Source organism: Haliotis rufescens, unplaced genomic scaffold, assembly GCF_023055435.1.
Source record: "Haliotis rufescens isolate VD_foot unplaced genomic scaffold, xgHalRufe1.0.p SCAF_15, whole genome shotgun sequence".
Taxonomy (NCBI): domain Eukaryota; kingdom Metazoa; phylum Mollusca; class Gastropoda; order Lepetellida; family Haliotidae; genus Haliotis; species Haliotis rufescens.
In genome coordinates, this window is record NW_025963835.1 from 5,267,879 (window position 1) to 5,293,710 (window position 25,832).

Here is a 25,832-nt window from a genome sequence, read left to right on the forward strand (position 1 = left end):
CAAGGGAGTTAACTCTTACGAAACCCGCTTCAAAATCATTCGTGACTTCTCGTGTCATTCCGTAATAAGCTGAAGGCTTATGCAATTGACGGGAAAAGCCAAGTGGTGACGAATGGCTCAACAAGTTTAATCTAACACTGAACAGATAATAAACATAAACAAATAAAAACAAGATAATAAACAAGATTTCTTAGAATATTGCACAGTGATGATAAAGACAATATATATCAAACAACAATGAACAACACACTGATGAGCGACTGAACTAATTAAATACACTCATCCTAAAAAGAGGCGTAAGTTCCTGCACTATATGCATTATTGTATCAGACCATGTACTGACAATACAGCACGAAACGGTCTAACTGATCTATGGTGTAGATTATGAACACAATAGATTTTGATGGAACTGACTTAAGCCTAAATCCAACGTACCATTGTTATATACATTTGATGTTTCTCTCGCCCGCCCCTAAAATTGCCCACGACTTAGTTTAGCACGGTTAAGAAACGCCTTAACAATATAAACTTGGAGTTCGCTTTTGCTCCACACCGTGAAGACCCGGATAAGAATAGGTCTTCAGCAAGCCATGTTTGCTGTGGGAGACGACTATGCTTGTCGTAAGAGGATACAAGTGGGATCGGGTGGTCAGGCGCACTGACTTGGTTGATGTATGTCATCGTATCCCAATGGCGGAGATCGATGCTCATGATGTCAAACACTGGATTGTCGGGTCCGGGCTATTTACAGACCGCCGAATAGCTGGAATATTGCTGAGTGCGCCGTTAAACAACATACAAATAAAGCTTTTCCGTCGTATTGCGAAATTTTGCACACACCATGCCTTTCATACCGTGTTGGACACGTAAATTAACCCAGTCACCACATTGTCACCACAGCCTCAAACCTGTCTCTTCATAATTCGTAGGGGCGTGGCCAACAGAGGTCTCCAGGTACATTAGAATCAGGTTTAGTCATAGATTTGTGACCTAAGAAATAACGGTATCCCCAGTTCTGAGACATGGAAACAATATTCTGATAGTATTGTCCTAAATATACGTTTAAAGTTTGACACATCCGCATTAGTATAGGGTGTGTCTATTGCAATAGAAACAACAGTATGTCAATCCTACTGTAAAATTATTGTGGTGGAGTGAGTGAGTGAGTGCGTTTCGTTTAACGTCGCTTTGGACATTCTTAGTCACATCACGGCAGGTCAGCTTGTTGTGGGAGGAAAGCCAGGGGCAGGCTACAGGTCTGAGACGTTTACCCAATTGGTAAAACCCACAAGCATGATTACGGTGCTGACAAACCTAGCAAATTGCGGAGTTTTAAACGACTGGGCGACGTAACTTTTCATCGCCACTCGTGGCACTATGGCCGAGCCGCGAAATTCTAGCCTAGTTTGCACGGGTGAAAACTGGACTTTTATAGTCAGTTAACTCCTTTGCCTCTGGAAGATTTGTTTTAATTTCAGCATATCGATAATTCGACAAATACGTTAAAACCCCAATCAAGCACTTGATGACAAGGTGGACTACAGAATATACAAATGCAAAATATATGTGTAACCTATGCGTCCTTTCATCTTTTCCTCATTTCTTTTCATAAACAATAAAAGTTTGTCAAACATTAAGTATTCCATGAAAACCGGTTTGAGTATTCAGTTCAAACGTTTGTATCAAAGAAATTAATACCTCTGTTCTCGTTATCAAGTGTATCTAGCTATTATAACACCAGGGAAATGTTGACGAAAACCACATCTCTAAATAACATACTTGACATAGACGACAAACCTGATATATTTACACAAACACGACTACACATCTTGTCACGCCAACCGTCAACGATTCCTTCTATTTGAGCACCAGTAAAATCGTAACAATATAAAGAATGAACAATGAAAATATACACCCGAATGCGTAGCAACGTTGCTGGACCAAGCTCTCTCATATGAATAGCTTCCATAATATGAAAAGTGGTCGCCTTTCCGCCGAAAAGGCGTCGTTGTCGTAAAGCGCCGTAAACCGGTCTTGACAAATGTCATGGCTGATGTTGGCTTGATGTCGTAAAACGTATGTACGACTATGCAGCAGATTCAATACAGTTTCCTCCAACTTGGCTACTGGGGAGTTCTTCTGTATCAAAACTCTGAGGTGAGGAATATTTACTTTCACTGTCACTAAGCGTCCTGTTCACATGTGTAGGATACTCAACTGGTTTGACCATTCGTAGACACTTCTGAAATACAACGTCATTTAACGATTAGTGTTTTTGTAAGACTTTTATTGAAGAGCAAAGGGGAAAGCAGATTCGTTCAAAATAATACGAGGGTGATTCAATTAAGAGAGGCATGTGGTCAGTAGATAAGTAGTAACTGTTAAGGTGTAGGAGTAGGATAAGGGGGAGTGGGTTGGGGAGGGATAGCAGGTTAGGATGCGTGAAGGAGAAGAGGTGTGGAGGTAGCAGGCGATTAGGGGAAATGGCATGGGTGGGAAGTTCGGATGAAGCTTGCGATGAGTGAAGGAGATGGCGTATGTAGATAGGGTAAGAGTGGGAGGTGGGATGAAATCTAGGAAAAGGGGTGAGAAATGTCCACATGTTGAAAAAAACCATTTAAATAAAGTTATCATACTTTCTCCTCCATGAGCATCAATAGCCAATGTATGCAATGTACAAAACAAACGGAAACAATAACATTCAGCAACACAGGTACCTCGGGGAATAACAGAGTTCGAGTACAGTCAGACAGTAAACACCTATACCCCAAGGACAAGTAGTTTTATTATAGAGATATAGAGATCGATATGAGGATATAGACACACTACTCGGAACTGTCACGGTGTGTTCTATAGTCGAGACACTGGCCCACAGCCTCAGGTTGAAGACCTAGTCTCTATGTTCATTTCCCGCATTGCGATATAGCCACTGTGTATTGCCATCTATGAGGGAGACCTGTGACACATCATACCACTGGCAAAGAAATCATTTTGTAAATGTGGTCTTAAAATTACCCCATTTAGCAGGGTTCAAACTACATAAAAAAGCGGCCGGAATTGCCTAGGTTTACCATGTTGACAGTCTGAACACGATGTCCCCAAGGTACCTATCAATTGTTCTAGGAAATACAAGAAACATATTTATTATAGAGAAAATAAATTGATTTTTTATGATGAAATGTCGAAAACATATTCTGTCTGTGAAAAATATCCCACAACTGAATCCTCTCAGTTATCACGGAGTCTAACAAGACCTGACTTTCAGGTCACGGTGGCAATAGTCTAGGTTGAAGTGGACGATAGATCACTTGTGTTCTTACCTGCTTCATGGTGCCTTTAGAAGTAAGGAACCAATATACCATGAAGACAGGGATGCAGAGTAGAGACATTGAGGTGAGACACCATCCTAGCGCCACGGCCCAGGGGGGATATATGTAGGTTCCCAGACGCACGCCCTGATACCCGATGATGGACAGCACGAACAGTGTCTGGAGACATATGGACATACATGTAGAGAGGGAGTGGGTTTAACGCCGCTATTGAAGAATATGCCAGCTACATCATGTCAGTTTAAAGAGGCAGGATCATCGGAGGTGATGCAGGTCTTAGACGTTTACCACTAGAAACATCATCAGGGCGAATCTGGGATTGGAACCAACGAGCACAGGTTTTTGAAACGCCTAAGCGATGCAACTCCCGACATGCATGAACTTATATGTAGATATGTTATAGTATGCATAGTAATGGGGAACGTAGTTATTCAACACATTTTCCTGAAATGACCCTTTTTATAATTATGTTACATGTTGTATTTGGAGGAAGCATTTCCCCACCTTTCACGAGGAACTCTGGGAACAAGGGCTTTGCCAAGATAATTTCAGTGATATGTTTAATACTTGTTAAAGCGATTTAAATCAAAGAGATAAAACAATGTCAGAATGATTTCATCTTGAATGACGAAATGTTTTTTTTCAGTCTGTAATCCCAATTGCATGCCAATTTGAAAAAGTGCTATAGTTATCTGTTTCGCGCTTGCTATACCTCAGCGTCTTTGATCAATACAAACTGCAAGCGAATGTCGCTTGTCAGATCTGGAATGAGGGCTACCCTTACCAGCAAGCTGAGGGGGCAGATCCCAACCCAGCACACTTTCCAGAACATCCCCGGAGGTGATCCCAGCATGGTCTGGATGTCCGAGGAGAATCGCTGTACGCCTGAGGGCAGGATGTACTGGCGTCAGTTACAGATAGCTGTACCACAAGGCAACACTGTTCACTCTTACCCTGCACTGGTGGATTCCATGAAACGTCTATGATTTGTGTAACATTGTTTGTTTGTTTATTCGTTGTACTCAGCAATATTCCAGCTATATGACGGCGGTCTGTAAAAAATGGAGTCTGGACCAGACAATCCAGTGATTGACATCATGAGCATCGATCCACGCTATTGGGAAACGATGACATGCATCAACCAAGTCAGCGAGCCTGACCACCCGATCCTGTAAGTCGCCTTTTACGACAAGCATAGTCGCCTTTTACGGCAAGAATGGGTTGCTGAAGACTCATTCTACCCGGTATAATATTGAGTGTAACGGCCACTGTGAACAGTATTTGAGTTATATCACAACATGTGAGTTCAATATGGGAAAAACGACCTAAAGTGATGCAGGTATTAGACGTTTACCACTTTGGTGAATCCCACGAACACAAGTATGGTGGAGACAAACCAAGAATTATAATCATGAAGAAACTTGGAATCGAACCCATGCTCTATGATTCTTGGACGCAACTATTTGTTTCAAGAATAAATGCGCAAAGGGCTATGAGTGTAGTGATTATGATGCAGATCAGGAGGCGTCTTTCGCAAAATGTAAATAGACACACACGTAAATTAACATCTACTGATTCCGATTTAATGTGCACTTCATACGACTCTGGCTTTCTTTTTACAAGATAGTCAAAGCCTTTTGATCTGTCAACTCTGATGTATGTCTGATCATGATTGTCACTAATGAATTAATAGATGCATGGCCTACCATATATCCAGTTGACAGCGACGGCTTCGATGAAGCAGATGAAGATGAGAGAGATGGGAGCGGCATGCGTGTCCATCAGCTGAATGATGTATTGACCCCCCTGGAACACAAGGGACACGAATTGCATGACAGGGAGATAACACTTATATGCGCAAATAGACCTTCCGTGCGGCCCAAGTTCGACCTCGATCTTTATTTCTGCTGGGTTGTTTTTTTGTTTAACGCCGCACTCAGCAATATTCCAGCTATATGATGGCGGACTTAGAAAAAATCTGGAAAGAGTCTGGACCAGACAATCCAATGGTGTATAGCATGAGCAGCGATCAATGCAGTGTAGAGCTATATCACGACAACCAGCGCCAAATATTACCGTAGGTGGACCAGAGTGAGTGAGTGAGCTGGGTTTAACGCCGCTTTTAACAGTATTCCCCTTATATCACAGCGGGTCAGCTTAATGTGGGGGGAAAGCCCGAAGTGATGCAGGTCTCAGACGTTTACCACTTCGGTGAAACCAACGAGCACGGGTATGATGGTGACAAACCTAGAAACATAATTGGGGCGATCCGGTATTCGTAATCACAATCTTCGGTTTCTGGCTTGCCCAAGGGACGCAACTCTGCACAGCGAATCGCGGCGCCTCAGACGACTGGGCCACCAGTGCCCCCGAAGGTGGACCAGATGATCCAGTAGTGGATGGCATGAGCAGTGATACGCGCCGTGTTCTTCTATATCACGGCGGGTATGCTTGGACTAGACAAACCCGTGATTGAACGAAAGAGCAGCCGGTTGTGTATCTACTTACATAGGTCGTCGTCGGCAAGCCGATGATGAAGCACAGTACTAACTGAGCAAGTACTACGAGTTCTCGCCTCTTTCTCAACTTGGGGAATTGATCAGTGATGGCCGTTATACTGGACTCCAGACCTCCAAACTGTAACCATGGTAATACGCAAACTGTAACGGTTACCACATCTGATAAACGAACGTTAAATATTGTAAACTTTCATTGCTCCAGTTTGGTTCTTTCAACAGTATGTTTCATTTCTTATTTGGTGGGCATCAACTTTTAACAACCCACCGTCCAATGCAACCACCTACAGAGCAAAATGATACAACGATTCGAGACTACACGGCGAAAACAAGCCATACAATTGCATAGAGTGATTTGACACACGATGACCACTAAGAAATAATACAAAATGATACAAAGACTCAAGACTCAAGTGATGTAAACGCGAATAATACTACACGGCGAAATCAAGCCTTACCATTGCATCATGTGATCGAACACACGATGACCACTAAAAAATAAGGTTTATCCAAAAATATTCGCATCCATCGCGAGCTACCCACTGGAATTAAATGAGTCAATTAACTATGAAATATTGTGAAATCCCATTACCATAGACTGTAGCGTTCCTACTGAGATTTCTGATTAACGATCATTGGGTTTTTGTCATTTCAATTTGCCATGAACACTTTTCCAGCAGTAATCGCCCGATTTACAACAACAACAACAACTTTTATTTCGCTTTAAGTTCAGAGCTATGACATATTGAAGCTAAAGCAAAGATATGTGATTTGGCACGAGGCACGAGGGAGACGTGCGTCAGGTTTAACGTTTAGCTTTCAGTTTTAATAACATGTCGAGTGATATCACACAAGGTCTTCTACTTCTTGTGAATATACAATTTACCCAAGTTATGAAAAAGGACATTAATATCTGTATATAGTATATGCTGTATATATAGTCGTACATTTTCCCATCACCCCTTTTCTATTGGTAATTTATGATTAGTGGATCTAATTTTAATAATCCGGATACTAAGTCTTAAGGGTAATGAAAGCCAATAATTTTCTAACTGTATGTTATGTTTATCTGCAAGTATAATGGTATCATCTGCATATACCAAAACAATAATATTTTTACAAATTCCAAATACATGTAATTCATCTTCTGATATAACATCAGTACCTTCACACATTTTCAAAGTCATTTAGGTATAAAGCAAAGAGGATTGGCTGTAAACTGTCCCCTTGTCTGAACCCGATAGCACTGTCCGCATTAACGGGTTTCTTACAGTATTACGACATGTCGATTATAACAACCTTCCGCGATAATTCGTATGCATGATGGCTGTTCACAAGTATTTGCTTGTCGCATTAGAACTGATTTAAGGTGATCGTTATCGCAGGATGGAGGGTGATCTAGGTTAGAGTTGGCCCACTTACCGAGCTGTCAAGGCCCAATGTTATGAGCATGAGGAAGAAAAAGACGGCCCAAGCCGGAGACCCAGCGAAGGTCGCAATGGCCTCTGGGTATGCGATAAATACAAGGCCGGGACCGTCACCTGAAGAGGAAACAATGGCAAATTCACCAAATTAGACATGTATGCATGTAACCTTATAACAAACGGGAGTTAGTTTTGTTATCAATATAACTGGGTAAACCACAAGGTGAGGTGTTATCCAGGTAAAGTGACGACTGTGCAGACTGAAAATATTTCTTCACAGTTATACTGATTGTATGTCAAAGTCTGGTTTTCGTCCCTTTCCCTGCCCTTTCTAGACGCTTTTCCGTGGCTCGATCGCGGCACCACCCTGTGTAGAGCATGAGTTGCCGATGGTGATACAAACGCGTTATCTAATCGGATCCCAATTCTTATATCGAATGATTCTCGATTTCATCCCGCAGAGACACACAAAATGACAGATTGCTACAGTGAGGATTCATTGTCTATTGCTGAGGCATTACTCTCTTACAATAATAGAGGCATACGGACTACAAAGTATCAAGTCACATAGAGGTAACGTGCAACGCTCAGCAGGAGTCGTCTAAAATAGCACTGCGCGATAAGCGCTTAGTTGTTCGAGTACAAATACATTAAATTGAAAACTTTGATAAACTTGATAAAGTATTTGTCTTCTCTTACTTGTTGGAATAATGTCAACGCAAAATTAAATCTCATTAAAATCGGATCTTAGTTCTCGCTATGACTGAGGACATCCCATTACGGGTCACGTCACATCCCATTACGAACGACCTTTCATCCGACCAATCAAAGCGTCGCTTACAAGATCATGAAAGTGACAGTCAGAATGTGTTTTCTAATCATGCAACCTCGAAACAGCCAACACGGGGTATTCCGAATGACAGTTACGGAATGTACAACTGATTCCGTCAAAATCATCGCCTGTCTCTCGATTCATTGAGATAAACATTTGAATGGAAGCCTAGTGTGAAATGGAAGTTGCAAGTTTGAATCTTGTACAACATAGCTCGTGATTTCTGATTGGCTAATGTCGACTTCATATTAGTGATTTCACTGGTCGGTCAAACTTCCCGAAAGATCGTCCTGATGTGAACTGCTTTGTACTCAGATCTTGTTTAGCGGTAGCGAGAACTAAGATCGGATTTTAATGAGACTGGCGCAAATTCGACGCGCGATGGCTAAGGCCATAGCAGCGGCCATGTTTTCAGACCCCGGATTTTGTCAAACGTTCTTTGATTGGACTATCGATATGTGCGACAGTCCTCTCCCGAGGGTTTGTCTGTTTTAACACAGAAAAGCTGTCTTGAAAGGGCAAGGGTTAACACTAGATTTAAATACAGACCAGTGGACACTATTGCCTCGGGAAGATGCGTTCAAGCAGCACTTGTATTAAAAGAAATCAAGTTCCCTAGGCTGAAGCTGCTTTCTGTGTGCGACTGCGTGTTATTAATGTGCAACCTATGCTTGTTGTAAGAGGCGACTAAATGGATCGGGTGATCAGGCTGGTGACTTGGTTGATGCATGTCATCGCATATCCTAATCGATACTCATGGTGTCAATCTCTGGATTATCTGATCCAGACTCGATTATATGACCGTCGTCATATAGCAATCCAGGATTTGTTGAACCAACTAACAAAACGCGTTTGAGACAAGTAGGTGGTGCACATAACTTGGGCAAACATATTTGGTTTGTTATAGGTAGTTCGCGTGTTGTGCACGTGCAGGTCATGACGATGAAATTGACTACGTTCCCGTGGAGACACGTGCTGCTCATAAGACTATTAAGAGGTCGGTGTGACAAGTCGATACCAGGATTCTCTGAAGTCATTTGTCACCTGGGGTTAATTGTCAGGTCACAACTCAACTTATCCTGGCTTGCCAGTAGTGAGGCGTTAAACAAAAAGAACAAAATACCCCCCCCCCCCCCCCCCCCCCCCCCCCCTCAATAAAAAACAAAACAAAACAACAACAGAAAATAATAAAACAAAAAAAACATATATGTTTAACCTGCATGGACACATGCACCAATTTATCCAGAAGGACGGTGCACTCTATTTGCAGCTCTTTCAAGGAAACATTCCGTGTGAAAATATGTGCTATAGGCCATGAACCCCACAAAATGTTGACATAAAGAATGAAAATCTGAAATGAGAAATCAGTTATAAACTGGCACCTACTCTGAGCAGCGACCTGGTCCACTTCAACGTTTTGGAGATGCGCCATGTAGCCGAGAACAGCGAATACAACAAAACCGGCCAGGAAACTTGTTAAGCAGTTGATTACCGGCGTGATCATGGCATCCCTGGCATACAATAAGAGAATATTAAGTTTTGAAAAGAAAAAACAACATTTAAATACACAGTTTCTCCGTAATACTTCTGCAATCATTACGACTCCAAATTAGTTTACAGTAACTGAGTTATATTTTAAAGCCGCTTCAAGCAATCGTTCACACTGAATAATAATAGTTGGTAGTTATACAACAGTTTCTTGAAATATTCATTGCGGTTTTTGTGCCTCGTTTTTTGTATGGGTCGTTATCAATCAAATTACAATTTTATTCATGTTCCAGTGTTTACTCACAAGAAGCAGTTGTTGTGGAATTTGTTATAACTGGCTAGAGCCATCAGAGTTCCGAATCCTGGCCCAAGAGAGAAGAAAATCTGAGCGGCTGCATCTACCCACACCTGAAGAAGAGTGAGTGAGGGAGTAAAAACTAACACCTTCTTGAACAGCATTTCAGCAGTATCGTGTCGTGTTTGCTTGTTCTGGAAGGAAAGCCCTTTGTAACAGACAAACCAAGGACCGTGACTATGACATTCCCGCGATTCGAAACAACGAAACGTGGCAGTAATGGGCCCGATTCTGCACAAGGTGTAGCAACAGACGGTCACATGTACAACACAAACTGCATCCATTCAACATCATCTTCGACAGTCAAGGTGATTATCTATTTCACAATAACCTCTAGGTCATATGTTTGTCACATTCAGTTATGTCAGCCTGTGCGTGACATTTTGGATCCTGTATCTTTATATGGTGACATATGTTACATATGTTACTTACATCAACAGTGAGGAGTCTAGAAAAGTCAGGTTTGATGAAGTAGTAGATCCCTTTCGACGCCCCGGGGAGAGTGCATCCTCGGATGAGGAGGATGAAGAGGATGATGTAAGGGAGAGTAGCGGTAACCCACACGGCCTGGGAACACCAAACTGTATTACAACTCCGAAAATAATGAATTCAAAGGAACTGTAAAATCATATTTTCTTCTCAGATATTAAAACTTTTTTTAATTTACAGTAAACTATGGTTACAACGAACCTAAAGGGACCACTAGTTGTAGTTCGTAATAACCATTGTTCGTTATAAACATATACAGCATTAATACAACAAAGGGCCAGGACTACAATTAAGTTCGTTATATCGGTCAGTCCGTAACAAGCGTGTTAGTTATAAACGTAGTTCACTGTACATATATATGTCCTACTGAATTTTGAAAAGCATTTGCAGCGCTGGCACGCACCTTGCCTGATGACTTGACTCCCTTCCACAAACAGAAGTAGATGACAATGAAGATGGCCAGTAGACACAGGGTGAGTGACCACTTGATATTGCCCACGCTTCCCACCCCATCTGACCACTGGAACTCGAGAATCTCCTTCCTGAAACACACATATAGCCATAGAGCCTCATCCTCGATTATCCATTTCTTCCTTCTATCATGATAGTCCCTGGACCTTTTCGCTACCATAGCTTGAAATGAATTAGGGCGGTCGGGTAGCCTGTTGGTTAAAGCGTTCTCTCGCCAAGCCGAAGACCCGGGTTCGATTCCTGACATGGGTACAATGTGTGAAGCCCATTTCTGGTGTCCACCGCCGGATATTGCTGGAATATTGCTAAAAGCGGCGTAAAACCATACTCACTCACTGAAATGAATTACATGAATTAGCCCACAGTTATATATATAAACCTGCTGAATAAACCCTTTTCATTGAGAATTCTCTACATGCTTTTGCTATTTTCCCAATACTAAATTTAAACATCATTTCACGATTTAAGATTATGTTCCGGTAATTTAAACTGACAAAGCCTTTAATTTACGAGCATTTCTGTCAGTTTTGCAAATGCAGCGACGTCAGAATATTGGTAGATGCGGGCTCCGAACACCACAAATCAATGGCTTCTTTTCATTGAGAATATAGATAGTGTGATGGACATTTTAAAATGAAGGTCAATATATGAAATCTATGTTATGTATACACTGATTACCAGTTATTTGTTTGAATAAAGAGGTCAAGCCTTGTCCAGTGACCTGAGCAGCACAATTTGCTGTGCAGAGTTGCGTCCCTTAGACGTGACAGAAACCTATGATTATGGGAAACATGATCATGAATTCCAGATTCGCCCTTATCATGTTTCTTGGTTTGCCATCACTACATCCATGTTCGTGGGTATGACCAAAGTGGCTATCGTCTCCAGCAGCACTATGCACCTTCATCCCTTACCAGCGAACACGCCACGTTATAACACAGTTACTGTTGAAATTCGGTATATTTTCAAGTTAAATTGTTCAACGCAGAACTCGGCAATATACCAGCTTTTGCACGGCGGCTCATAAATACTCAAGTCTGGACCAGACAATCAAGTGATCGGTATTAGAAGCAACGACAGACACCGCTGGGGAAGGGTGACGCGCAATCAACCAAATCACCGATCCTGACCACCCGATCCAATAAGGCGCCAATTTGTGAAGTGTAGGTTGCCCTGGAACCAGTTGTAACCCGGTGTCTCCACGGGAAATGATTCAAATAAAGTTACCCATCACACTATCGAGACACCTTTATAATACCCCATTCACCATATTCACCAGATATTGCCCCCAGTGACCGTCGACCCGTGAAGATCCGGGGTAGAATAGGTCTTCAGCAACCAATGCTTGCCGTAAAAGGTGACTATGCTTGTCGTAAGATGCGACTAACGAGCTCGGGTGGTCAGGCTTGCTGACTTGGTTGATGCATGTCATCGTATCCCAATTTCGTGGATCGACGCACATGATATCAATCACTGGATTGTCTGGTCTAGACTCGATTATTTACAAAATGCCCTCATACAGCTGGAATATTGCTGAGTACGGCGTTAAACAACAAACAAACAAACCCTAGTGATCTGCATAACAGAGATAACAGTTGTATGGACGATGTTGAAACACGAAAACATTTCGGTTCTATATAGCTCCAATATCCAGACTGGAACTGCACCAAGTCGCTCTTGCATGAGTTTGGTGGTCAGACAGAGAGTTCAGTGAGAGTTGAAGGCGACAAAAAGGTTTTTCCATGTTCATACTGTTACTTACAAGAAATACTCGGTAGCTGCCGTGACGGATGTGTTGGTGATGTTGTCGTTGTTGGCTAGGGATACACAGTTGGGACTGTTCCAGCTGTTGTTGCAGCCCTTCCAAGGCACCTCTGCCCTGAACGAGGACACGAGGTACAGCATGCCCCATGCTATGACGGTGTTGTAGTAGGACCCCACCAGTGTCGCGATGATACACACGCCAAAGCCCACACCTGCGAAAGTAATGATGCTGTCACAACTGCTATATCGGATTTGATCGCTTGGGCAGGGGTGGCACTGTCGTCTGAGGCGCTGCAATACGCTGGGCAGAGTTGCTCCCCTAAGACGTGCCATGATCCCACGATCGTGGGTTCGAGTCCAGGTTCGACGAGATAATGTGTCTAGGTTTGTTAACACCGAACCTGTGGTCGTGGTATTGCCAAACGTAAACGTCTGAGACGTTCACCCATTGAGGCTCTCCTCCCAAATCGGTTACTGTTCAAAGTCGCAGCTTTAAACCCAACTCACCCGTCCTGATATGATCTTGGGCTACTACAAGTACATTACACAGAAATGAAAGAATAAGGAACCGGTGGAAAGGCCTATTTTTTTAAAATGATGACATATTTCTTTTTGAGAAAATTGTTTAGTTTGGTACATGTATTTATCCTAACAACCAACGGAATAAGAAAGAACACCGAGCGTATTACCAATGCCTCCCGTTTGCCCATTGTATATTATCGATAACCAATCAGTCATAATTTAAATCCTGGCGTCCAGTTGCCCATTTCTATCAGCGCAAATATACTGTTAAAACACACTATACTGACTTCAAGCCGATGAGTCCTTTTCGGGCCCCTTTAATGCCAATCGTCAGGCAGGTTCAAACAAGTGCCATCTTTTAACGTCTTTTGGTATGACGCGGCCGGGGATCGAACCCCGACCTTCCGCTCTCCGGGCAGACGCTCTACCACTAGAGCACGGAGGCGTTCCTTGAACTGTTGGTTAACATATGTCTTAAAATGCCTGTAAAACCCCGTGGAATGATTGACTTCAATCCTATCGCATGGTAGAATGATAACTTCAAATGGACTTGCCTAATCAACAGTTCAATCTCATTTGAACCTATAATGTATACTAAAAGGACGAAAGTGCCGGACCCTTATTGTACACAAGTTATGAAAATTATTTTTTGCTTCGCCCTCCTGGGATACATGAGTTATGGTGGGGGACATTAAATGAACAGCTACTGATACCTGTGATTTAACCGACATTAGACTTACCACTGAACATGGGGCAGATCCTCTTCCAGACGGTGATGATGCCCGTCCGCTGAAACTGTCCCAGGGCCAGCTCCATGTAGAACAGGGGAATCCCCAGGAACACCAGCATGATCAGGTAGGGAAGCAGGAACGCACCTGTAGACAAACACATCAACTTCAGAACAATGTTATCTTACGCAACAATCAGCGATGTCAAGCTCTATCAAGACGGTCTTCAAATATTTTGGTATGGGTAAGGCCAGGTTCACACAGTGCCGACTGTGGCTTCCGTTCAGACAGCGCTACTACATGAAAAGTGAAATAGGGCAGTGACTCATGGTGTCCGTGTAACAGGTGTTATGAGTGACGTTGTATATTTGTGTGGTTCACAAGGGGTCCAGTTTGGGTGGACGGCGTCATGCTTGATTGAGTTAAGCAAGCTGCCCGACGGGGAGAAGCGTGCTTGTGGGGTGATTGGAGTTTGAGTTGGCTTGGTAACTGATTGGTGTGGGCCGATCAACCTTTCATTGTGTGCTGAAGTAGATAGCTTACTTGGAAATTTGTTTACTATATGAGGGCAAGTTATCGAACAGAAAGGGGGAAGGAAAAAGAATTGGAGAGGGAGAAATATGGTTTAACTGAACGAGGGCAGTTCAACCCAGCGTTATGTCTGGAGACAAAGGTAGAAGGTCATGTCGACGCTTCGAAGGAGGAAACTGTTGTTACCCAGTTATCCTGTGAACTGTGATATATACGTTTGGAACAATGTGAAATGGAATTCATTGGGAATGTGATGTCAAGAAATCTGAGGTGACTATTATCTATATTGCACATTTGCCATATTGCTTTGCCTAAATAGATGTGTATGGGTACCTTGCCCAGTAGCTGAGAATTGTTATATACTTATCTTTGTTTTAATTATTAAATCTAGCTTTAAACTTTAGAGATTTAGACTCAGGGTGTCCACGTAACAGGTCAGTGACTTAGGGTGTCCACGTAACAGGTCAGTGCCTCAGGTTGTCCACGTAACAGGTCAGTGACTCAGGGTGTCCACGTAACAGGTCAGTGACTCAGGGTGTCCGTGTAACAGGTCAGTGACTAAGGGTGTCCACGTAACAGGTCAGTGACTCAGGGTGTCCACGTAACAGGGCAGTGACTCAGGGTGCCGACGTAACAGGGCAGTGACTCAGGGTGTCCGTGTAACAGGTCAGTGACTCAGGGTGTCCGTGTATCTGGTCAGTGACTCAGGTTGTCGGTGTATCTGGTCAGTGACTCAGGGTGTCCACGTAACAGGTCAGTGACTCAGGGTGCCGACGTAACAGGGAAGTGACTCAGGGTGTCCGTGTATCTGGTCAGTGACTCAGGGTGTCCACGTAACAGGTCAGTGATTCAGGGTGTCCTCGTAACAGGGCAGTGACTCAGGGTGTCCACGTAACAGGTCAGTGACTCAGGGTGTCCTCGTAACAGGGCAGTGACTCAGGGTGTCCTCGTAACAGGGCAGTCACTCAGGGTGTCCGTATAACAGGGCAGTGACTCAGGGTGCCGACGTAACAGGGCAGTGACTCAGGGTGTCCGTGTCACAGGTCAGTGACTCAGGGTGTCCTCGTAACAGGGCAGTGACTCAGGGTGTCCACATAACAGGTCAGTGACTCAGGGTGTCCTCGTAACAGGGCAGTGACTCAGGGTGTCCACGTAACAGGGCAGTGACTTAGGGTGTCCGTGTAACAGGTCAGTGACTCAGGGTGTCCGTGTAACAGGGCAGTGACTCAGGGTGTCCACGTAACAGGGCAGTGACTCAGGGTGTCCACGTAACAGGTCAGTGACTCAGGGTGTCCGTGTAACAGGTCAGTGACTCAGGGTGTCCGTGTAACAGGTCAGTGACTCAGGGTGTCCGTGTAACAGGTCAGTGACTCAGGATGTCCGTGTAACAGGTCAGTGACTCAGGATGTCCTCGTAACAGGGCAGTGACTCAGGGTGTCCGTGTAACAGGGCAGCGACTCAGGGTGTCCACGTTACAGGTCAGTGACTCAAGAAATCCACGTAACAGGCCAGTGACTCAGGGTGTCCACGTAACAGGGCAGTGACTCAGGGTGTCCACGTAACAGGGCAGTGACTCAGGGTGTCCACGTAACGGGTCAGTGACTCAGGGTGTCCACGTAACAGGGCAGTGACTTAGGGTGTCCGTGTAACAGGGCAGTGACTCAGGGTGTCCACGTAACGGGGCAGTGACTCAGGGTGTCCGTGTAACAGGTCAGTGACTCAGGGTGTCCACGTAACAGGTCAGTGACTTAGGGTGTCCGTGTAACAGGTCAGTGACTCAGGGTGTCCACGTAACAGGTCAGTGACTCAGGGTGTCCGTGTAACAGGGCAGTGACTCAGGGTGTCCACGTAACAGGTCAGTGACTCAGGGTGTCCACGTAACAGGGCAGCGACTCAGGGTGTCCACGTAACGGGGCAGTGACTCAGGGTGTCCGTGTAACAGGTCAGTGACTCAGGGTGTCCACGTAACAGGTCAGTGACTTAAGTTGTCCGTGTAAAGGGCAGTGACTTAGGGTGTCCGTGTAACAGGGCAGTGACTTAGGGTGTCCGTGTAACAGGTCAGTGACTCAGGGTGTCCACGTAACAGGTCAGTGACTCAGGGTGTCCACGTAACAGGGCAGTGACTCAGGGTGTCCGTGTTACAGGGCAGTGACTCAGGGTGTCCGTGTTACAGGGCAGTGACTTAGGGTGTCCGTGTAACAGGGCAGTGACTCAGGGTGTCCACGTAACAGGTCAGTGACTCAGGGTGTCCGTGTAACAGGGCAGTGACTCAGGGTGTCCGTTTAACAGGGCAGTGACTCAGGGTGTCCACGTAACGGGGCAGTGACTCAGGGTGTCCGTGTAACAGGGCAGTGACTTAGGGTGTCCACGTAACTGGGCAGTGACTCAGGGTGTCTACGTAACAGGTCAGTGACTCAGGGTGTCCGTGTAACAGGGCAGTGACTCAGGGTGTCCACGTAACGGGGCAGTGACTTAGGGTGTCCGTGTAACAGGTCAGTGACATAGGGTGTCCACGTAACAGGGCAGTGACTCAGGGTGTCCACGTAACAGGGCAGTGACTTAGGGTGTCCGTGTAACAGGGCAGTGACTTAGGGTGTCCACGTAACAGGGCAGTCACCCCAGCTGTCCGTGTAGCACGTCAGTTATACTCTGCAGGTCACCCCGTAACACGTCAGTGAGTCTGCGTCCCAGATCGCCTTGGGAAAATAATACGTCCATCCAAGAACAGGAATAGTTTCTTTCAAGATCTTAAATGCGTCATGCGTCTTTACGTTTAATTAGCACTAATATTCAGCTCAGCTGTTGGTACTCTATATAGTTTTAGGACCTCTTAAAGGTCAGGAAGACCATTGTGGAATATTTATATCAATAAAAATATAAATATTATATGTTTTAAAATAACACTCAATTTGTATTGTACTTTATACCAAACTTTTATAGTAATGTTAAGCTGATTCTGCTATTAATAGCACTGCATATTAGTTAGTACGCTGTCCGTTCATGTGTCCATGTGTGATATCCCCATGCCAATATATCATCATTTATGGCTAGTCCACCAGATGACAACAGTGTACACTTCAATCAGTATTTGTGAGCAGCATGTGTGCGATCAATAGATGCTTTGAGAGTAACTAATATTTTATACAGCTTCGCCCTGGTGTCATTTGGTCCTGGCTTTGTTTTGGCCAAAATTAGTCTGCAGTTCTAGATCTAGAGAGAAAAAACTTGGTAAAACATTATTTTTATTGGTTGTAAATAATGCATAGCAGTTGTAATTCTTGATTAGACAAAATGTTCCCTCCACGACTGTGGTATGTGTTTTTTACCGAGGAGTGACAACAGTATTTTAATCATGTAGAGGCGTGTCAGTTCAATGTGCCAGCAAAGTCAAAGATAATACCACTTGATCCAAGGGATGTAACTCTGAGTATCGAAATGCCATCGGGCCACCCTGGCCTCCCTTTGAGTTCAAGAAAATGACGAGGTTTTCTTTCATTTTTTGTTCACTTGATCTAAATTGGCACCAGAGGCACTGTGCACCACACCTCTGCCTAAAACAGCCAGGGGTTGGTCTCTAACCATCCCCTTTGGTGATGCTGCTCCTTAACGGGATTGTGTCATTGTCACGTAATTTATCGAATATCCACGTACTTTAACGAGAATCTAGCAGCAGCTGTCACGAGCTGTAACGAGTATCTTGTTTTCGCTTTCTGTAACGTACTATAACGGGTATCATGCTCGCGATCTTATTCTCAATTGTGCCCCTCTCTCTCTCTCTCTCTCTCTCTCTCTCTCTCTCTCTCTCTCTCTCTCTCTCTCTCTCTCTCCTTCCCAGCAAAAGAGAGATAAACGCAAGGTCGTGTAACAAACATTGACCATGAAAAACACTTCTTTCGCCCTTCACGTCTTCAAATTGCACAAAAATAACTCCAATTGCGACCTATATCACCGTTCAGCTGATTTTGTCAGCTTAAAGCTTTTAAAGCCGCACTTAATGAGAGCAAATTTCACGAGATAAGCTGATTGTCAATTTCAGTTATTTCTTGCACTATTTAATCAAAGCTCCCAACAATGTCTGGAATTCCCCAGATTCCTAGCGTTTAGTGGCGTCTATCCACTTTTTGGTGTTATTCCTTTGAGAAAAAAACTTTGTGACGTCTTTGGACGATGAAACTCAAGAATTAAATGTGGCGTTGAATGCAATTAGATTTTATCACCGAGGGTGCCGTTTCATAGAACTTAACAATGTTTTTGGTTTACAAAACGCACAGAGAGTGAAACCATTTAATTGAAAGGATTTATCATCGCATCTGCGTTAACGCTACGTTGTACATGTGTGTTCTCCTACACTGACGCCGCGCTCTCAATCTGATAACCCTATCGTATCACGGCAGCACTGGCGGTATGGTATGCGCAGTGTAACGCTTTCAGTCGGGCTCTGGGTCCTAAATTGTCTATGCTGTCAGATAAAAAAGATGAATAAATTCTGTCGGTCTGTCCAAAAAAAAACAGTGAGAAAGAGAGGTTACTGTTTACAAATTTAATTCACTGTGCTTTCTGCGTTGCAATAAGTCATCTGGGTCAAGATTCGGAGGAATTCATAGCAAAGTATTTTAATTTAATATCACTTGACACATCAAACATCCTAAGGGACCAACACACGATTATATCTGTTTAAATGACCAGCAGGTTTATTCATCAAGTCTAACTGTAAATACCAATTTTCTCCATTGCACATAATAATTTGTTTTCATAATCTGTCACACCAAATCTAGCGCACTATATTCGGCAGGACCATACGGTGAAACGTGTGTAATATCACTACTCCTTTCCAGCCCAGGGTGTTATATATGGTGCAGAATAACGCGGTGGAGCCACATGTGACTGTTTCCTCGTCCAGGTCTGAATGTCAGTACGACAACCATAGACAACATGGCGTGACTAAGATGTATGTATATGACAACGGCGGAATGGATTCTTTGGCTGTGAGTGAGTTTGGTTTTACGCCGCTTTTAGCAATATTCCAGCAATATCACGGCGGTGGACACCAGAAATGGGCTTCACACATTGAACCCATGTCGGGAATCGAACCCGGGTCTTCGCGCGTGACGAGCGAACGCTTTAACCACTTGGCTACCCGACTCAAACACTCAAACATACCCTTCATGTATATTGGTGAGTGGCAGTGTATATTGGTGAGTGGCAGTGTATATTGGTGAGATGCAGTGTATATTGGTGAGTGGCAGTGTATATTGGTGAGATGCAGTGTATATTGGTAAGTGGCAGTGTATATTGGTGAGTGGCAGTGTATATTGGTGAGTGGCAGTGTATATTGGTGACAGGCAGTGTATATTGGTGAGATGCAGTGTATATTGGTGAGTGGCAGTGTATATTGGTGAGTGGCAGTGTATATTGGTGAGTGGCAGTATATATTGGTGAGATGCAGTGTATATTGGTGAGATGCAGTGTATATTGGTGAGATGCAGTGTATATTGGTAAGTGGCAGTGTATATTGGTGAGTGGCAGTGTATATTGGTGACAGGCAGTGTATATTGGTGAGCGGCAGTGTATATTGGTGAGCGGCAGTGTATATTGGTGAGTGGCAGTGTATATTGGTGAGTGGCAGTGTATATTGGTGAGTGGCAGAGGCAGTTTAAAGCAGCGTTAAACCCAACTCACTCACTAAAGCAAGGCTATATTAAACATACACCAGTGCAACCTTTTAATCGTCAAAAGCAACCTACTTGTAATATTTATGTCCACGTGCACCAAGTGTCCCAAAATTCAAATTTGTGTCATAATAACGCTTACTGCGGCAGGTTAACATCGATCTTCGAACACAATCAATACAACTACGCTTTGTGGTGCAACCTGGTCTTGTCTGGTGCAACTCACTTTTCATGTCACCATGCACTTGGTACAAGTAAAATCAAGTTCCTTAAATCGAGCCCTGTAACACGTATCCACGGATATTTGATGGAAAGTTTGTACAAGTGCACTGAAAGTTTCTCCAGATCTATTGCCGCAAGTACTGCGTTACAGCGTGTAATGCAAAGAAGCAGAGGAAGCATGTGAAGGGGACGTCAGATAACTACACTGTCAAGCAATGGTTACAAACACGTCATTAGATAATCGATTACGATTCATACATTTCAATATAAGTATGTCGTTGTGCAAACCAAAACGCATGTTTCGTCAGAAAATAAGTACAGGATACGATTATTAAAAAAACAACTTCTTGTAAGGAAAAATACAGCAAGCGGCAAGACTCTTTTCTTCTTCTTTTTCATGTGAATCTTACTGGTAAACATTATCTTGACGTGGTTATTAATTTTTTACAGATCTGAATGTTCATATCTGTATTTATGTGATTTTTTTCTGTGACTTTAAATGCGATGGAATTACACATGTTCTTGTCTGTGGCCAATCGGGCTTGTCACAACTACCACTACTCTCAGCTGTCTACTTACCTCGTTTTTGACGTAATAACCATTATTCATTTTTTTGTATATACTGAGTTGATATGTGCCTGTTTGATTCAAAATTCAAAATTGTGTCATATATGTATCTGTACTAGCGACAGAAAATAAGGGAATGTTTGTTTGCGAAAGTGCTGTGTGTGTTCCAGTATTTCAGAAGAGGAGTTCAGGGTCCGCCTGATGTTCCGACAGGGGGACTTGGTTCGTCTTTTTTTTGTTTCAGGAAATATTTGAATCATACAATTTCGTCTCTAGTTTTAATAACTGTTTACTGGATGTCGTGATCATGAGGATGTTGTTTGGTCCCCACTTTCGAAGAGAAAATATATGTTTTGAGGCAGTGACAAAAAAAAGCCATCCTGTCCCTAAAATATATCCCCTAGCCACCCTTGGAATATTAAAGGGTCGATCATTATTGTTAGCACTACAACAAAATACAACAAAAAGAGTGATATACTTTGACATAGACTGGTATAGTACGTTAGCGACTATACAAACTTAAAGTTGGACGTACGATTTACTACTGTGAGATGATGCCTCATTCTACGAGGTGATATTCGTTATACGACATTCGTAAATTATATAGTTCAACATGGACTTACGAACGGCGCAGCGCTAAGGTTTACTTTATGAGATGTCAAGGCCCTACAAAGAGACTTTGCTGTTACGGAATCGAAATATACCCTGAAATGTTTTAAGTGTACAATAGGGTGGATTACCGACAACCGTCAAAATGGATTTCAATATAAGGATACAGTGAAAGGATTACAGAAGCAATCATCATTCTTTTACTTTCTGCAAGTTACCATACCATTATAACATGTACTAACCTATAACACATACATTTGATATACCTCATGTGTGGATCGGTACACCAACTGAAAACGTCCTAACGCACATCGCCGTCGCATTTCTGACGAGCCCCCACGCTTCACATGTACACACGTACAGTTCTCTAAAACTTATTTACACGTGTCCCCTACAGCTAAGGGTTTATCAAGATGCCAATGTGGGGTTCTCCCGAGATTTCTCTCGTGGACATTATCCGTGTCGGTTGGCGTTAATTTGGTTTGAAATCAAAGAAAGAAAAAATATAGACTTATTCTGAGGCAATATTATCGTTTATCTGTTGATGCAGTTACGAAGCGGCGGGGCAAACGGTTTCGCCTCAGTGCTCTTGTGGTGAAAACATGATATTTTAATAGCAATCTGGCAAATATAGGCTAATTGGCAGAATATCCCGGATTCCAAACTCGTATCGAGAAAGATTGTAGATATATAATAGTGTTTATTTATTATCCTTTATATGTAACGAAAACATATCATTTAAACGCTAACATGTTCATGGTCGAATTTGAAAACAAATAAATACTTGACATGATGCACTCTGGAAAGGAGTTGACTGTTAATGTGCTTATGGATGTGCCTTTGGATGTGCTTATGGCTGTGCTTATGGGTGGACACTACACTACACTACACTACACTACGCTACACTACGCTACACAACCCTACACTACACTACAGTTTACGGTTCCCTTAACCTAACAGTATTCACTGGAGATTTGGAATACTAAATGTTCGGTTTCACAGCTTATGAATGTGCTAGTTGATGTACTTATGGATGTGCTTGTGGATGTGCTAATGGCTATGCTTATGGCTATGCTAATGGATGTGCTTATGGCTTATGAAACTACACTACACTACACTACACTACACTACACTACACTACACTACACTACACTACACTACATTGATTTAGGATTTCTTTTCTGTAGAGAGGAATGTTTGATATTGAAGAACCTATACCTTTTATTATTTAAATAAGAAACGTCTTATTCATGTGGTCAAACAACCATACTGACTTCTGACAGTACACCCAGAGCAGCATATATTATGAGAAATATCTGGGTATTTAACGCTATATAGATATATAGCATACCAAAGTTCTAAGCTCTAAATAGCCAAAGAAAACGAAAGAAGATCACATATAGCCCTACAGAGAGTAACTATAAATAAATGGGCACAAATAGACCTGTGCGGCCCTTAAAATCTACAACAGTTACTACTACTATTATCTATTAATACATGAATCACACACGCGTTTAGTCACCATCGTGGTGAACTGCCAGAAGACAGCTGACGGGTAGCACCTGTCACGCTTGACGCAATAAACCCTAAATAGGCCTTCCCATGTCTTCACTGAAGATGAAGCAATCACTACGTAGATGTTCAATATACGCCTTTCGTGGTCCGTCACCTGACGCAGGCGGGTGTGTCCACGCATGATCGTTTGAGGAAACAAGGATGCCGTGTCGTCACTCGCGGCCCTATGACGTATAGTGTATTCTTCCCACTAGACACAACAGAAGAATCCACACACACACACAACCTAACAAGCATATAATAGTGCTTCTATTCTGGCCAAAATGGTACCACTTCAGAGGTTGCATTGCGCAAGGATCAAAGACATTGCTGTAATTGTAGACCCAAGTACACGGAAGCGACCCTAGAGGAACTGCTTTCTTAATTATGGAGCTGATTATACAATAACAATTAATTCAGAGGGACTCCTTTTGCTGCGAGGCAGAAACAACCTATTAACACCGGCTCAGGGCGGTATCGGGCATCACTGAGGAGCTTGGACACTGCAGTTGGGGCGCTAACAATCGCCTGCAGCACGGTGACATATAGGAAAGTTTGAAAGAACGCCACACAACGAAAAGAAGGGGCATTGAGGAAAGGACCCTGAGGTTGCAGAAATTTGTGGGGGTGGGGTAATGGAATTTTGTAAAGAATTGATGAATGTTGACCGATTTTGCGGTAAATGTCGCTACAAATCAAAGCGCATTTAAAAGCTTTGGCAGTGAAAATAAGGTACAGCTGAACTTGGGTACACGGCTACAACAAATTAAGGTGGTTATGCATGCAATTAGGGATCAAACAGGAACTATAAGAGAGATTACGGTTCTAAAAGTTCGCTGTTTTTTCTTTTGGGTTAAAAAGGTAGTGTGTTTAGATGGAACGTCACCAAATTGGACAAGTGGGAGGGAAAATGATGTGAACTTTGTTGTCAACGCAATTTTATTTCTCTTTTTGTTGCTTGTTGAGCCCAGCGCTGTTTAGAATAAGATGTAGCCTCCAGATATTTTAACGTTTTCTTACATGCCTTATTTAAAAAAACAATTTTGCTTAGTTCTATTTTAGAATCAGAGCAGGTGGTAGTGTAAGTACAGTCGTATCAATAAAAACATTTAAGATGTCGAGCTACACATTTTCTTATATAGTGTAGTCAAGACACACACTATCCCGGCTCTGCTTGTATATACTGAAAGGACATTACTGTTGATTGGGTTTAGTGAAAAGTCATTTAATCACACCCTTTCAAGACACACGATACACCAGTCAACGAGTGGATCCTTAAAGAACAATGTTATTTATAGTGTACCTGAATTAATTATCTAACACGATACCTTGTGCACTGAAATACAAAACGGATGACAAACCCGCAACAATAGACGAACTATCCTTGTCTAAGAAAAAATGTACCCAAATTCAGTACACGCCACCCCGTGTTTGTCCAAATTGGTTCTGCGTCTGTCAAATCATTGTCACTCCTTGCATAAAATAAAAGGATCATTTCTTAAAAAGGGCACCCAGAATGAAGCTATGCAACAATGACACCCATCCCTCGACATATTTCGAGATATTTACAAGGTTTTGTTATCCTATCCAAGAACCATTTAACGCTGAGCGTTAAGCTTGTTAAGTGCATCTCCGTTACAACAAGCAAAGAGTGCAGGACCACATCCAAAGTGAATGCAACTGCATTATTGTCAATCACAATCTGAAAATACGCGTGTTTAAGTGATAAAAAGCAAGGAGTGCGCTAATTTCTGTTGGGCAATAAACAGTTCATATCCCACGGCTTGGGATGCAAACTTGTAAAAACGATGAAAATGCACATTTCGCGCGGTTCCGTTATTAATGGTTCTTGATAAGTGTAGGCGTATTTCAATTAGAACGATTGGGTAATCATTTACACATGTTCTGAAAGGATTTTTTCAATCGCAAGTATTCCCTGTTTTTAACTTCTATCTTGTCATTATCTAAATCTAGAATCGCCAGTACCATCAACGTCACCACAATTATTATCATCATTTTCATATTATAAGTATAATAATAACATGCAATCTTCATGATCGTCACTCTGTGTAGAACCATGTTGTTACAAGTATCATCATCAGAAGAATATATCGTCAATTATAGCACCATGATATTGTCAGAAGTAGTACCATGATTACATCGTCAGAAGTATCATCAGCGCCATCAGTTTAATCATCGTAAAGGTCATCCATGCCCAAAGCACGTACATCGACATACTCACAGCGACAACAGGCAGTCATTCGCTAAGGCTCATCCAAACGACGTTTACAAAGTATGACACATGTTACATTAAGACCGCATGTTTTCCACTCTGCATTTACACGACTATGCTTGTCGTAAGAGGCGACTAACGGAATCGGGTGGTCAGGCGAGCTGACTTGGTTTATGCATGTCATCGTATCCCAATTGTGTGGATCGATGCTCATGTTGTCAATCACTGGATTGTGAACTGTATGACGCGCGTCAGCTAAATGTTGGAAGACACTCCGAAGGGGAGCAGGCCTTAGAGTGAGTTTTTTTGCTGGAATAATATAACAACGTGCGGGATACGTTCCACGCCCTAAAGATCATACACAGGAGCGGTACAGGAAGTGGGAAATTATTTATTTTTTCATATAAAAATGCTCGAACTACAAATACCATTTTTTATCAATTACATGTCACTTTTTGACAGAGTGAGCATGAGTGCGAATGACAGCTACGTTTTATCAAACATATTTTATCTGAAGGAGCGTTTGGAT

The 25,832-nt window shown here is 42.8% G+C and overlaps 1 protein-coding gene across 1 annotated transcript in view; it reads right to left on the bottom strand.

The window, feature by feature from the left end:
- Positions 1 to 1,590: 1,590 nt before the first annotated feature.
- Positions 1,591 to 25,832, bottom strand: part of LOC124134986 (sodium-dependent serotonin transporter-like) — a 52,047-nt gene continuing 27,805 nt past the window's right edge. The window contains exons 3-14 of the mRNA XM_046500125.2: positions 13,931 to 14,065; positions 12,667 to 12,880; positions 10,837 to 10,975; positions 10,377 to 10,511; positions 9,894 to 9,997; positions 9,488 to 9,612; positions 7,268 to 7,386; positions 5,838 to 5,966; positions 5,036 to 5,135; positions 4,114 to 4,214; positions 3,321 to 3,488; positions 1,591 to 2,242 (exon numbers count right to left, since the gene is read on the bottom strand). Of these exons, the coding sequence (XP_046356081.2) occupies positions 2,087 to 2,242; positions 3,321 to 3,488; positions 4,114 to 4,214; positions 5,036 to 5,135; positions 5,838 to 5,966; positions 7,268 to 7,386; positions 9,488 to 9,612; positions 9,894 to 9,997; positions 10,377 to 10,511; positions 10,837 to 10,975; positions 12,667 to 12,880; positions 13,931 to 14,065 (1,625 nt within the window). The 3' untranslated portion in view covers positions 1,591 to 2,086. The remainder of the gene's footprint in view (positions 2,243 to 3,320; positions 3,489 to 4,113; positions 4,215 to 5,035; positions 5,136 to 5,837; positions 5,967 to 7,267; positions 7,387 to 9,487; positions 9,613 to 9,893; positions 9,998 to 10,376; positions 10,512 to 10,836; positions 10,976 to 12,666; positions 12,881 to 13,930; positions 14,066 to 25,832) is intronic.